Below are 15110 nucleotides of genomic sequence, written 5' to 3'. Positions count from 1 at the left end.
CATCCATGAAAAAAATGAGTTCACCTTACTGCGCTTTCTTCTTTAGTAATTTACTCTTTCGAATTCTTATCAATCCAAAATATCTATTTTTTCCTCCCTTTTATTGGCTTTGCCCACCCTTCTATCGTATCTTTTCTCAAAACTACGTCTTTATTCATATTCGCCAAACAGATGTAAGCATTTGACATATCTTTGAACTAGTTTACGGATTCCTTCAGCATAAAATTCTGCCACCTGAGACCTGACATCGCAGCCAACAGATGACGGCATCTTGAAGTTTCTCGTCAATATGAGCACAAAACTTGTAGCATCTTGGCTTTTCAGCCGTGCTTTCATGCAACAAATCCGTATGAATCTGTGGAAAGCGTTTTAAAGTTTTCAGATATCGTAAAACCCCGGTTTTCACAGAAATCTTCAGTCAATTTTTCGGAACAGTTCATTGTGCACTACAGACGGGCGGCCACTTCTGTCATCTCGTATACATTCTTAAATGAACGACAACACTCTTCAAATTTTGTCTTCACAGAGCTCAAATTTCCCAATGAATGTCAGCAGCTTTTAAGTTTTTTATCAGTACAAACCTTATCACTAAACTGACTTCACATTTGGTGGGAATTTTTATTGTATTGTTTATTTCGGCCCACGCTATTGTAAAAAAAACGACAAGGCAGGACCTTCCAAACACTACAGCTTGAGGCGTACAAGCATACCGTGTACGTCAATACAGCGATCATTCGGCTAACTTCACCACTTCTCACGTTACATGAAAACGGAGGTTACTTTCTGGACATCCCTCGAGTCAACGTCTTTCTCTTTGGATGATGTTGAAGGATTTGATGAAATTTGAAGCGGATGTTTTAATTTTTTCCTTTTGTGAAAAAAATAATATGGACGCTGTCCATGAATTCATTATTGGTGTACTTTAAGTAACATTAAAACCCTTAAAATTGAAATAAATTATTTTTCGTAATATGCTCACTGTGGATTCTAGCCGCCGGCTCCGAAGGCGGCGGGGTATCGTCCTCATCTGCCAACCCAGAGGTCTCGAGTTCTATTCCCGCGTAGGTGGTTTTTCCTCCCCCTAGAGCTTGGGTGTATGTAATTTTCAAATAGTTATATTAATATTGAAAGTCCGATGTAAAGGTCAAAGTGCTGTTTCCAGATTAATGCAAAATAAATAAACAGCACGAGCTGCAATTGTTTTCTCACGTTGGAAACTGCGTTTTAATGATTTATTCTTTTTATTTATTTGTCATACGTCCGAAAAACAAAAATATGTTTCATTCACAATGCCAATTGCAAAATTTTAGTAATTCATAATATTTGCAATTCAATGAAAGTCATTTGCTCAAAGATGTGCCATCTGTCGTGTACCATTTCTTCTTGGAAAACCACAGACGGTACAGGAAAATAATCTAGCCCATTTCCCCTGACCTGTGAATTCCATGTACCATTTGGCGAATTATATGAGAACTCCATCCTCACCTATCAAACCAACCTTTGATTTGATTGATATGCTTATATATCATGCTAGCAATAGTGTTGCGTTAAAAACACTATTGAGATCAGCAGCAGAGAGGAAAACCACAAAAAAGGACCAAGCCAGTAAAAATAGTGGCCTAGCATGTTAGAAATATCTTGAGGATAGGGAAATTAGAAAATGAAAATTGGAGATAAAGATAGTAAATATAAATACGCTATGGATGCACTTCAAAGGAAAGACAAGGAAAAATGGAGCGATATCAATAGACTTATATGCAGTGAAGGAGTAAATCCAGCGGATGTTGGCAGTAGTATTAAAAAGAGGTAGGAAGAAGCGTAATAAATATAGAGCATGTGACTGATATTATTAGTAGTAGTAAAAGCTGAATCAACTACACGATCATTTTTCTGGTACACGAGGGGGAATCATTAACTTTCAATTATTGCTAAAAAATAATCTAGATGGAAATTTCATTTTTATTCTTTATTCTAAAACTTCTACGAATGGTCACCATTCAGAGGTATATTTGCATTTCTCCCAGCGTATCTTGGCCTTCCGAAAGTTTTCATTGTAAAACTCATCAGATTGCGTCAAAAATAACTGTTCCACCTCTTGAATGACGTAATTTTTTTTGTCAAATTTCCGATGTCGCATGGTTTTTTGAGTTCTGAAATTAAGAAAAATCTCTTGGGAGAATTGGGTGGAAGTGGCAAAATTTCAAAACCGCATCTCTATGATTGCCGGTCGCGCGGTGTTAGCTTCTGGAAAGGAGCGAGGAACCCAGCGTCCTGACTTCTTTGGCATATGTTGTTCTTCGTAAACACTCTTTCACACACTGCCATAGCTAAGATCAGTGTCATTCATTATCAGTAAGTGCTCCACTCCACCTCCACGGGTGTTCCTGAAAGGAAACAATTGATCGTAATGGGGGATTGAAACGCGACTGTAGGCGAAGGAAGATGGTTATGAAGTAAGGAACTAGGGTTTAGGAACAAGGAATGACCGCGGGGAGAAAGCAAATGAACTTTACGGAATATAGGTTCAATCATTATTGAAACTTAGTGTAAACACCATAATAAGCGCATTTATTCATGAAAAATGCTTAGGGAAATAGAAGGATGTCAGTCAGAATATATTATTGTTATCACAGAGTGATAAATTCATACTATCTCCGAAGGGCGAATGCATTTTCAGTTTATAACTTACTAATGAAGTGCAACGTCAGATTGAGTATAAGATTATCAAGGTGGGTGAATAAATTGAATGTAGAAGCATGGTTTACCAAAATCAAGAAAAAATTCGTGACTGAGGGCGGGGAGAAGAGTGAGACAGAAAAAATGAACATTTTAAGGAGGGAATCAAAAGCCGCAAATGAAACTATTAGAATATTTAATAGAAAAAGGCCGATAAAACCATGCATTACAGATGAGTTGATCAGAAAGTGGACGGGCAAGGATATATAAGCATTTTAAAACAGAAATTGGCTGAAGGAAGGACAAATATAAATAATTGATCATGCAGGAAACTAAAAGGGAAAAAGAAGCAAGGAAGGACGGGGTGCAAGAGGATCAAGAGTTTACTAAGAAAGAGTGAAATGTGTGAAGTGTGCAGAAAACTGAAGCACTATCAGGAAGTATGAAGGAAAAATAATTGCGCCATTTTGAAGATAAGGCAGGAAAATTGTTCATTGAACCAGGGAAAATTCAAGAGAGATGGAAAGAATACATGCATGATATATACGGTAAAAATATTTGGCTAGCAATCATAGACTGAGAAAGAGAATGTGACGTAGATGAAGATATCTTAGGGCCAGGCATACTTAATTGCGGGGTAGAAAGGACGTTAAGGGAATTTAAATCAAATAAGACCTTGGAGATAGATGACATTCCCCTGGAACTAATTAAGGGTTTATTCAAACGAGAAAGGAAGAGTTTCTATAGGCTAATTCCAGAATTTATGAGAAAGGAATTTAGCTGGAAGATTTATTCGAAAATGTGTTATTTTCCATCCTAAAATGGGGAAAGGAAGTCTAATGTGAAAATTATAGAACAATAATTTTGATTTCATCTGCAGGAAAAGTGATACTTAGGCTCATCAATAAGAAGATGGAGGAGAGCGAATGATGACTTATGGGTCAGTTTGCATAGACAACTTATCCATTACCTGTACATATGTATATGTGTATATATATATATATATATATGGCCTGGGAATAAGGTATTATATATAATATATATCATATTATATATATTATATATACACACGCACATTCAAGCACAAAATTCCGCCATAATATGGAGATAAATGCTAACAATAGCATGGGAGGAACTGGAAATCAGAATGAAAGTCGGTGGGGAATCCAAAAAATCAGGAAAGTTTGAGGATAATGATCAAGCTTTCGTCAAAGAAAGAGTTATAGGATTATAATCATGGCTGGGCGGATTTAAAAATCTGTGAGATAGGTATGGAATACGAATAAATGTGGGTAAAATGATATTATTGAGGCTCTGTAGAATGAGGAAGGCTACGTAAAATGTCAAAATAGGAGGGAAAAATTAGAGTAGGTGGAATATTTTACGTACTTCAGAAGTGTCTTTGACTAAGATGGGCACAATAGTAGGAATATAAAAACTTTAAACACATTAATTAGCCCTGAGGTCGGTGTGGTAGATGTCGGTCGAGTCAACCCAGTACTAAGCCCGACGGCGTGTTGAATTCGCACATCAGAATAGGGGAGCTAGATCCTTTCCTTGTGCCTCCTATGGTTTCCTAGGAATTTCCACTACCCGAAAATAAATAACACAGCTCGGGTGAACCTGAGAATGCCGATAAAGGGAACCTGGGAATCGAACTCGGGTCCTCCTGTCTGTATCCTAACCCTCTACCCCTGACTAATTCCAAGACCTTGCGGTAGATGCTGCGACAGTAACTTTTTTGACGACGTCATCAATGGCCTGACGGAATCATCAATGATTAGATGGAGTCAGTAATGAAGTGTTGCATGGTAATTTATATTAGTGGATTACTCCGTCAAAAAAGTTACTGTCGAGGCATCTCCCGCAGTTTTTTGGAATTTCTCAAAGGTAAAACAAGCAAAGTGTTTAAAGTAAGTTTTAACCTCATTGGACTGTGGCGCATCGCGCACGACTACGAATGCCTGTGGCATTATATGTACGGTAATTTGTCACGGCATCTTGTTCTTTTCAAGCCCCCAAAATTTTGGAGTGCAAGAGGATGCCTCGGTAGCTTAACTGGCTAAAGCACTCGGCCGAACATCGAGGGGTCTGAGTTCGAATTCCGATCAAGGCGAACGATATTTACACTCTGAAATTGTTGCATTGCTCTACCCCTGAGTTACCACTTACCCTGAAGTAGGAATAAAAGAATAACAATTGTGTTCGGTAAATAAACTTCCCGAAGAATGAGGGAATTGATGACGGGGACATTAAGTAAGGGGGTTGTGAATATGCTGTTATAAACTTCGATTCGGAGCGTAGTTTTGTACCGTTTAAAAACTTGGTTGGTTAAGCAAGATCATTGACGTAAATTGGAGACTTTTGAGATGTGTTTGTGTAAAATGACAAATGAGAAAAGGCAAAATGAACGGATTGATCATCAAACTAAGAAATTCAAGGTGTGGTATTAGAAGAGATAGAAAGGAGAAATATCCAAAGAAGGTAGGAAAGATGAATACAGAGGATTGTAGTTAGTGTAGATTGAATACTAAATACTGTGATATGTGGGATAACTTCACTCCCGATGCAAACAAGTCGACCCTCTAAAGTTTCTGAGAGGCAAAAGAAAAATATTCAGGGCTAGGAAATTGCCAGCCATTTGAGGAAAGGAAATTCGAAAGAGCTAGAGGGAAGGAAGGGACAGGAAAGTGAAAGACAGCAAAGCCCTCTGAAGAGCAAATAGAACCAAGGGGAAAGGACGTTGATGTTGGGGTTTCGTGGGAGATTAGAAAGGGAGGATGGAGTTGCGTGCGGGGAAGAGCGTGGGAGGGGGACAGGAATTCACCGCAGACGAAAAGAAAGAGCCGGAAAGGGAGACCAGCACCCTGGTAACTCTTTGCGTGATCAGACGGTGTTTCGTTGACTGAGGGATGACACTCTCCTTCCTCCTCATACCACCTCTCCCTATCTTGTGGGCCGAGTGTGTGTCACTTGCCGAATTAAGGAAATCCACTGCGGCAACTTGGGGGAGGTGGGGATCCGTCTCCCCCAACAATAATTTTGCATGGAAAAATTTTATTCTTTCGCGCAAAGTCAAGCAGAGAGCGTTAGCTAGTAGTTATTAGTAGCGTAGTAGTTAATACTCCAAGCTATGAACTCATAAGAGTGATGTAATTGTGTGAGTTCATCACAAGGAGTATCAACTCAGTGACCAATAATGAATCCATTTCTTCTGAATCTCTTATGGGGAGCATTAAATATTCTAGAATTTATTGAGACTTGCATATTTATTCTTAGTTGTACCCTGTAATTCGATCATTTTTACAACTAACTGAAACCTGTATCTAATTTCCATCTTATTTTATGAAGAGACCATCTGGAATTAATCTAAATTGTATTTCCCTTCCCATGATAAATAGTGATTGGAGATAAACCCATTTGAACGTTATGATTTTGAAACTGTATTGTTTAAGTTAGCGATAGATTTGGGACATTTTCTCATATATGACAAAATAACAAAGGCGTCGACGCTGATGCGTAGGCAATGTGAGTCAACACGTCCATCTAGCCATCCATTGCAATTAACACATTATTTACTTCCACTAAAATTGAACTCCTTTGAATTTACGAAAAGGAAACAGTAAAATAATCTTCGAAAAAAAAGATCGACGGAAAGCTTTCCTTTCATCAGGTCGAGCTTCAAAATAGGTTATTTTTAAACGCATTGAAAACATTCTGGATGTCCCGTCAAGGATGAGTAGAAAATTTATCTTTTCAACGATAACAAACATCAAAAGTTTAGAAAGAGACCATTGAATGTAGTCATGGATTTTCCGGTCATCGTGGTCAAAAGGACCAGGCGCCACCTCGACCTCTTGCTCCTCCTTTTACCATCTATTCCCTTCTCCTCTGTCCGTTCCTCCCGAGTCCCGTGCCACTGTGCTGGCTGACGAATGGGGGAATGACGGGGAGGAGAGGCGGGTCTTCGGTGAGGTGAGGCTGTATTCGATGACGGCGGATGGCAGTCGAAAAGAGCCACCTAGGAGAGGAAAGGGGAAGAGGAAGAGAGTTGGGGTGACTCGTAGAATCGAGTGCGGCGCTCTGTTATCCGCGTCACCCCGGGGCGATGCGGGGAGAAAGACCGGCCAAATTGACGGAAATTTCGACCCCTTCCATCCTCACTCCGCACCGAAACCCTGCGTTTGCCTCATACCCCTTCCCTTCCAGCTGGAGAAGGATTCCGCCCTCCTCCCAATTTGCGTACGGGGGGGGGGGAAGGACGAGCTCTTTAGGAGTCAAACTAAAGGAGAAAAAGAGAGAAAGAGGATGGAGAGGGTGATGAAAACTAAAGCAGACAAAAGAATGGGAACGAGAGGGGAGGTTGGAGGAAAAGCTACGACCCTCACCCGATCGAGGAAACATTTCGTTTGCATTATTAAAGCGGAAATATTTCGGAGATTCCGGGGGAGGGATGGATTCTGTAAGGAAGCGAAGGTGCATGAGGAGGGGATAGGTAAGGATTGGGATCGAGAGTTTCAGAACATAAACGAGGGTGTGTAGATTCTGGCTGTTGAAAGAGGAAAAGGGAGGAAATTTCGGTTTCTGGGAATCATTGGTGAGAGGAAAATGATGACGCTCGGTGGTAAACAGTGTCGTTACCAAGGTTACCCCGTGACTGAAAGGAGAAGTTTATTTCAACGTTAGCGAAAAAGTGAAAGCGAAAAGCAAATGGAATTAGTTCGTTTTGCTTCAGACATCCCAATTCCGATATTTTTTCCAATTATAAATTGCTTCTGGCTATTAAGTATCTAAAATAGATCCAAATGAAAAATTATGATGGTAAAGAAGTATAATAGCCAATCCTTTCTAAAATTTAGATTTTTCGCACTCTAATCCGTTCTTTCTGACAGTTACGTATTTCATTATCGCTGTGAAACAAAATGTTTTTTCACTCATAATTTGTAAAAAATATTTAACTTCTCATTGCATAATTATTTCTTGCGATTATTTAATAATGATTAGATATGTTGTTTTCCCTTCAAAGAAAAACAAAGAATTAAACAACCATAATTTTCCGTGGTCAGTTTACTATGTAATCAAGTTGAGATCTAGGATTATATACATACCCGATCCAATTGGATGGCAAATTTTAATTTTCATTCCATTATGGCTGAAGAGCGAGAGTATTAAATATGTGAACTTAATATGTTCATACATATTTAATATAATTTAACTGTAAAGAAAAGAAATCTGATGACGGTTCATGAAATTTGGATTGTTTATAAATAATTGTGGCCCCCTGATGCCTTTAGTAAGCGTTCAAATTACGAGGGTAATTAGCAATGTTCTCGGAATGGAATAAAAATAAACGACTTACCTCAGTGAAACTCTTTTTTTCCGATGTAGTTTCCCTGTACACTAGTGCACTTGATTCAGTGATGTTCCTATGTCTTGATTCCATCTTGAAAATTAGATTTTTCAGTTCTGCTAAATTCCCGTCTACTTTGGTTATTCTTTCTTTATTTGAAGAGAATCTCCCTCCTCCGAAAAAAATTTTGATCTTGGGTAAAGTGATGGAAATCTAATGGAGCCGAATCAAGCAAATAAGGCAGGTTTGGCAACAATTTGTATCTTATTTCACGTATTTTTGCTACGGAAACGACACTTGTGTGTCGGCGGGCATTGTCTTGATGAAATATGACTTTCTTTTTCCACAAATCTGGCCTTTTTTCGTGTGTCTTTTGCTGTAGTTGGTCCAGGAGGTTAGCGTAGTGTTGTCCAGTAATTTTTTGACCAGTGGTAAGAGTCGGCCCACTCTTGGTGGGAAAGAATTCGGATTATAAAGATAAGAGAGGGCTATGGGCCCTTCCAGTAAGATTTTTTCATGAGTTTAAGAACGTATCTCTCGCAGTTGCCCGTTCATACGTACAGTAATAGATAAGTATAAATATAGTGTTATTAGACCAGTCATAAGTACAGTTTGTATTTACATGCATCCTGAAATTGCGGCAGTTCCACTCAACTGCAGTGCAGTGTACAATTGCATAACCTCCAGGCGGCACTCCGCCTTTGCTGCACAGCCAGGGTTCTGCCTACTAATAGGTAATTTCCATGGAAGAATATCCGTTAGCTCGGCATGGAATTTAAAAAATTGGGGGTTTTTAACTTAGTGATTAGAATGTTGGGACCTTGAACGGGGTGTTCAGGTTCAAATTATGATGATTCCGATTACTTTTTCTGATAACTTACTTTAAGATTTTACACAACCGTGATTTTTCGGGTACGAGGTCTTCTTGGGAAATGACAGACGGCAAACGAAAACGAACCAGCCCCCTACCCGGATAATATTTTCCCACATAATCTTTCTTTATTTGTTTAAGTATTTTGGATTTTTCAAGAATTCAGAAAAGTAAAAGTGAACGTGAAATCAAATCTCAACATCTGGCGCGTCCGACTCAAAAAACACAGAATATTTGAGATAATGAAATAAACATATTTAGATTACCGGTAAACATTCAAGGGCTATTTAACCTAATCAATGACGGGTCATTTTTTGCGTTGAATTAGTCCGAAAGTGGACGTAATACTCAATGTATACGAAATCACATGAAAACGGAATTAATAGAATAATGATTAAATATTTCATTTATGTGGATAATTTTATTTCTTTTTTCTGAGTTATAAGGAGAAAAATTAGCAACAGAAAGAAAGAAAATTTCAAGGGATATCGGAAACCAGAAAGTAGTAAGATATTAATCATATCCTTTTTAGTAGGTGATATTGCTATTTATATAGGCAGACTATACGAGTATAATGTCCTTAAATAACAACTTTGGGGAGGACTAAATTTATCATGCCTTCTCTTTTCTTGGGATTACGGTTGAAAATACACGATATATTTCATTATTTGGAATGAGATTGAATCCAATTGGGAAAGATTAAAAATGAAGAATCATTAAAAATGTTCTTTCAAAAATTCAAATATGCGCCCGTAGACAAAGCCTCGAAAACTAGTTGAGCGATTATTTTACTGGTAATTCCTTCAAAGCTCATATCTTGCTCAACAATTTGTAGTTTTTATCACATGATAATAACGGGAATCTTTTCCAAATAACTGATTTTATGAGCAGGAATCTACAAAATTATTCCGTTATTTATTTCCCCTTCAGGTTTAGCACAATAACTTTTTAAATATCGAAACGATTCAAGTGTCGGGTGGTGGGGAAGCGATGAAGAAGGGTTTGACTGAAATAATTTGGTATTGGTTTCTGATCGAAGATCATTTCGGGTGGTTCCCACTTCCCCGGCTTCTTTTCCCAACTACGCCTCCTGTTAAACGACTTCTGGCGACAGGATGACAAGAGAAGAAACGGAAGGAAGATATTAAGCCTTGCTCGAATAGCATTATGGCAACAGTTACCAGACACTTTTCAGACGGAATCCTGCAATTACCTGACGGTCCAATTAAGTCTATGTTTTAAGGCGCGCGAGAATGCAATTCAAAATATTTATATGGACTTCGTAATATGATTCCAATCTTTCATTAGTACTGAGATTTTATCCGAGAGATTATTTTCTAGTCTTGAGGTGGAGTTATTAAAGTTCTATCAAAAGGGCACCAAGGTCACCATGTCAAAATTTTAATTAGATTTTGGAAGTTGAATTTAACAATGTATGTCACAGATTCTAGATTTTTCAATGTTCTCCATTTACATTCGTTGAAATGAAAGCGAATTTATGTGTGTAAGCTTTTTAAGCGTACATTTTTTGTGACTAATACCTAAAATAAGAGTCACAATGACTCATTTTAAGCCTCATCCGATAGTAATTCTTGGACTACGGTTTAAATATTCAAAAGACAAGGGAACGCATTTTTTAAAATGGGCCTATGTTCGGCTGAGGCTTTGTTTGTAAGTTATAATTTTATTATTTTCACCAACAAAACGTAAACAAAAGAAAAATATGAAGAGTGAATATTGAATTTGTTATGTATCCTGTCTTTTGTGTTTGCAAACGTTCGTCCCTCAATAAAATCCGAATGGAAATTTCAACGTCATTAAGTAGAATTGGGTTAAGAGAGGAAGTTGCTGGAGGAAATCCAAAAAGGTAGTGAAAGTGGTTGGAGGATATATTAAAATATAGGGAGATGATGAGGACCGTGAAGGAAGGAAAAATATTAGGTAAACGGGATGGAGACGGGAGATAGTAGTACTTTTTTACTCATGAAGTAAGGTAGAAGTTACGAATAAATTAAAAAATACGTGTAAATAACGTTAAGGGAGCAATAAGAAGCTTTGTGGCACATTAAAAATAATAGTCGTTGGGGACAGTCCGATACCTACCTTTAGTTAAAACATATTGCATGAAATGGAGCAGAATTAAACAACATTGTGTTTACCTATATTCCGCATTAAAGAGGATGTACACATCCAGGTCTCAAACTTTCAAATTTATTGACCGAAGTTTGTTGATATGCCAAAGCCGTATTACTATATTTTCTTACAAGGATTGTGATTTGAACTGGAAACGTGGTCTAAGGGTTGACATGATCTGAAATGTGTCCTGAATGTGGGTATATGATATATTAAATGACACATTTTTTAGTGAGACAATATCAATTTTCTCGAAATAGCTTAGGAAACTCCCATTATTATAATTTTTCTCAGGGTTGAAGGTTCCTACGAGGGTCATCCGGAAAGTAGTACCCGTTCGTGCCGCATGAAGTGCTGACGACGCGAGTAGCCGCTGGACGAGGTCAGATAGCTTCAGTGGCTTGTCTGCCTTCTCTGAGCCAAGTTGCGTGACGCTAGCATTGCCTGTGTTGTTTCTGTGATTGTTTACAATGTTTAAAAAAATTGAGAACGCCGCCAGTTGTGAAGTGAGGGCAGTGATTAAATTCCTCAATGCAAGAAACGTTCGCCCATGTGATATTCATCGCCAATTAAAGGAGGTGTATGGAGACAATGTAATGGACGAGTCGTCTGTTCGGCGGTGGTGTCGCAACTTCAACATGGGGAGGGGGAACACACACGACGATGAGCGTTCGGGGAGACCGTCTGTCATTACAGACCAACTGGTGAGCTCAGTTGACGAATTCGTGAGGAACGATCGGCGCGTCACAATTGATGACATCTGTGAGCATTTTCCCAATGTTTCTCGAACAATTGTTCATGAAATTGTTAAACACCATCTGCATTATGCAAAAATTTGTGCAAGATGGGTCCCTCGCGTATCTCAATGAGCTGGCGGCGAAGGACTATGCAGCAGGAATACAGAAACTTGTCACACGTTATGACAAATGCCTTAATTTGCTTGGAGATTATGTTGAGAAGTAGTTTAAAGTATCCTCTTTCAAATAAAATTTTTTATGTTTGTTAATATTTACTTTTGTGTCTTTATTTCACGAACGGGTACTACTTTCCGTATGACCCTCGTACATTCATGTCAACAAAAATTGCGATTTATGTATTGCATTAGATCGAATTGATTTATTTCACATTAATCGAAAACAGCACTTGATGGCCTTTACATCGGGCTTTTAACAATAATATAACAACAGAAACAGTAACAAAACATCGATGTCAAAGATGGAAAAAAAACCCTTTTAGGCGGGCATATACATAATCCGCGACCTTTGTGTTGGCAGGCGAGGACGTAACCTCGCCATCACTGGGTCCGGCCAATTATTATATAGTAAAATAATACTTATTATTAAAGCAAATTATCTTATGATAATCAAGCAGAGCCTTGATTTTGAACGGTCTTCTTCTCGACTTTTCGATACGTTCCACTTAAGGCGTCTTTCAAATCCAACTTTTGGCGGCACAATATCCACCGAATGAGACGAGGTTGCCATTCCGCAGCAACTGACTGGGCCGCAAGGGCTTAAATTAACAATAAATTTCTCTTAACAATAATATTACCCTCCCCAGCCCGAATCTTTGTGTACTTTTAACAAGCGGGGCATGTTTCCCTCTTCTCTGATTAATAACCTTTTATCCTTTCGAAGGCCGTGTGTGGAAAGTGCGGCATCGAAACCACGCCCTCACTGCCCTCGTCCAGCACGAACCCGACCACCGCAAACCAGAAGGAAGTCCAATGGCTGTGCAAAATTTGCTCAGAGACGAGGGAGATGTGGAAGAAGTCGGGGGCCTGGTTCTTCAAGGTAGGTTCGCAGTCTTGATCTCAGTACAAACGGAGTGAAACGCGTGTTTCGTTAATTGAGCTTTTACGCTCCTTCTATGAAGTAGCTTCTTATTATTGGTATTTTTAGTGTATTAACATAAATATTGTTTTCACATGAAAGGGTGAATATGCTGCCACTCACTCGTATTCTTAATTTTTTTGCACTGCTCCTGTTCTTATCTTTGCTGTCGCTCATTTTAACTCAAGTCATATTATTCAGCGAAGTATGTAAATATATAAAAATAATACATGTCCTTTTTTACTTCTGTCTCTAATAAATACTGTGAGAGTTTACATACACACAAACACACACCAAAAAATAAAAATATATACTTATTGGAGACACTATTAAAACATAGGTATTAATAAAAAGGGATATTTACTGAGATTTTAGTTTCCCCGCAGTCAGGCCTCCATCGTCGGACGTTCGACGACGGCGGCCATACCGTTGAAACGTAAAATATTTCTGTGTCCTTTTTTACTCTTGTCTTTGTTTTAATAGTGTATCTAACATATACAATATACTAAGTGGTCTCAGTACTCAACGTTTCTTCTTTGAGAGTGTGCTTGTATACGCATATAATTTTATTCCTTACGCGACTTTTTATATTTTCATCTAATGTATGTCTTAAGGGATATCTTTTATAATTTTCAAATGCAATTATGAAACTGTTACCCGCAGCCTTTTGCCTTTTTGTCAAGTTTAAATAATAGTTATTCTTATTGCAGTCTCTGATAAAAATATTATCAATTTTAACACGCTACATTTTATTAGCATATGTACCTACCTAAATAACAATATACGTAATATTATGTTGTATTTCAAAATACCGTTACATATACTTTTAAGCATGATTCAAAGTTTTTTGTAGTTTTCATTCTTATTTATAATATGCATTTCTTAAAATTCCCCGATTGTTTGAAAAAAAGATCTTTAAAAATAGCAACTTTTTTGTATCAATGATAGTTTATGCGCCAACTAATTAAATCGCACCATGAATGTTTTTAAGAATACTTGTAGCGAATTCACTCAACGAATTACTAATTCATGCTTGGTGAGAGTAATCGTTTTTTTGTGTCCACTTGACAATATATTTCCTCATGCCCTCAGGGAATACCTAAGTACGTGATACCCGAGAAGAAGCCTCAGTCCTCGCTGAAAAACCGTGATGTTGGGATCCTTAAGACTGGAGTGCCTAAAACTGGGAAAAGTTCCTCGGGTTCCGGTTCTCGGAGCAGGCCACCCCTGCAGAGGAGTAGCTGGGCCAAGGGGGGAATACTAGGTGAGAGAAGAGATTTCTCTTGCATGCGTCTGTACGTATATTCTTTACACATCGTGGACTGTTTTTCTATGCCCGTCAGTTCTCTAGCCTATGTACGAGTACGTCGTATATTTGGTCCGTAAACGAGCCGGAGGAATAATAAATCATTACAAGCCATCATAGTGCAATAATAATGTTACATTTTAACTTTTTGAAATTTAAGGGTAATAATAATGTTGACAAAAGTTAATTTACATAATTAAAATAATCAAATACTGGTTATTGGTCCATGTTTGCCTACTCCCTCTTAGGGAGGTTATTAAAACCGCCCTCACCTTAAGTTTTTAAAAGTTCACTGAAAATACTCCATAGAGCTTCACTGATTTTCGTAGTACATTGAGATGTTCCTAATCAAATATGTGTTTTCAATTGAACTTAAAATTAAACCACTTGGCTTTTCCACATGAAAAATTTTTATTTACGACCTAGCTTTCGTTATGGTATAACATCATCAGGTAAAAATACAAGTCAAACACAGTATATATAGCTCTGGACGGAGGGGGAGAGGAGGGAGGGAGGAAGGCAAGGATTGGTTGAGGTAGGAAGAGGGTATGGAGGAGGAGGATTGGTAATATTGATAAATTAGCAGGCTGGGAGAAGGAATTAATACATTGTTGAAAAAAATATATTGTTAAAAAAAATTCATTGTTGAAAAAAGTTTTTTTGCTTGGCGTCGATTAGTTGGCGGAGGAGTGGGGAATGGTTAATGCGAACGGCACTGGGTAATTAGGTGATTAAGTAGCCGGCTTGGAGGGGTTACTACATTTTTGAAAAATTTTTGCTTGGTGTCAGTGTAGTTGGCAGATGAGCGAGGAAAATACAATAACGGGGAACGTAAAGGGTAAAGAAATTCGTTGGTCAAAACATCTCCGTAATCCATGTGCTGAAGTATTTCTAATTGCTCCAGCACATCGAGGCGGTGGCCTTTCTTCTCAAAGTTCAGGA

At 38.2% G+C, this 15110-nt stretch overlaps 1 protein-coding gene across 1 annotated transcript in view; it reads left to right on the top strand.

Annotated features, from left to right (window-relative positions):
• Rph (Rabphilin) overlaps positions 1–15110 on the top strand; it is a 157556-nt gene that overhangs the window by 120310 nt on the left and 22136 nt on the right. The window contains exons 5-6 of the mRNA XM_071591913.1: positions 12668–12823; positions 13955–14126. Coding sequence (XP_071448014.1) covers positions 12668–12823; positions 13955–14126 — 328 coding nt within the window. The remainder of the gene's footprint in view (positions 1–12667; positions 12824–13954; positions 14127–15110) is intronic.

Source organism: Hetaerina americana, unplaced genomic scaffold (assembly GCF_022747635.1).
Source record: "Hetaerina americana unplaced genomic scaffold, ioHetAmer1.1.p SCAF_5, whole genome shotgun sequence".
Lineage (NCBI taxonomy): Eukaryota > Metazoa > Arthropoda > Insecta > Odonata > Calopterygidae > Hetaerina > Hetaerina americana.
This window is presented reverse-complemented; position numbering and strand designations above follow the sequence as displayed.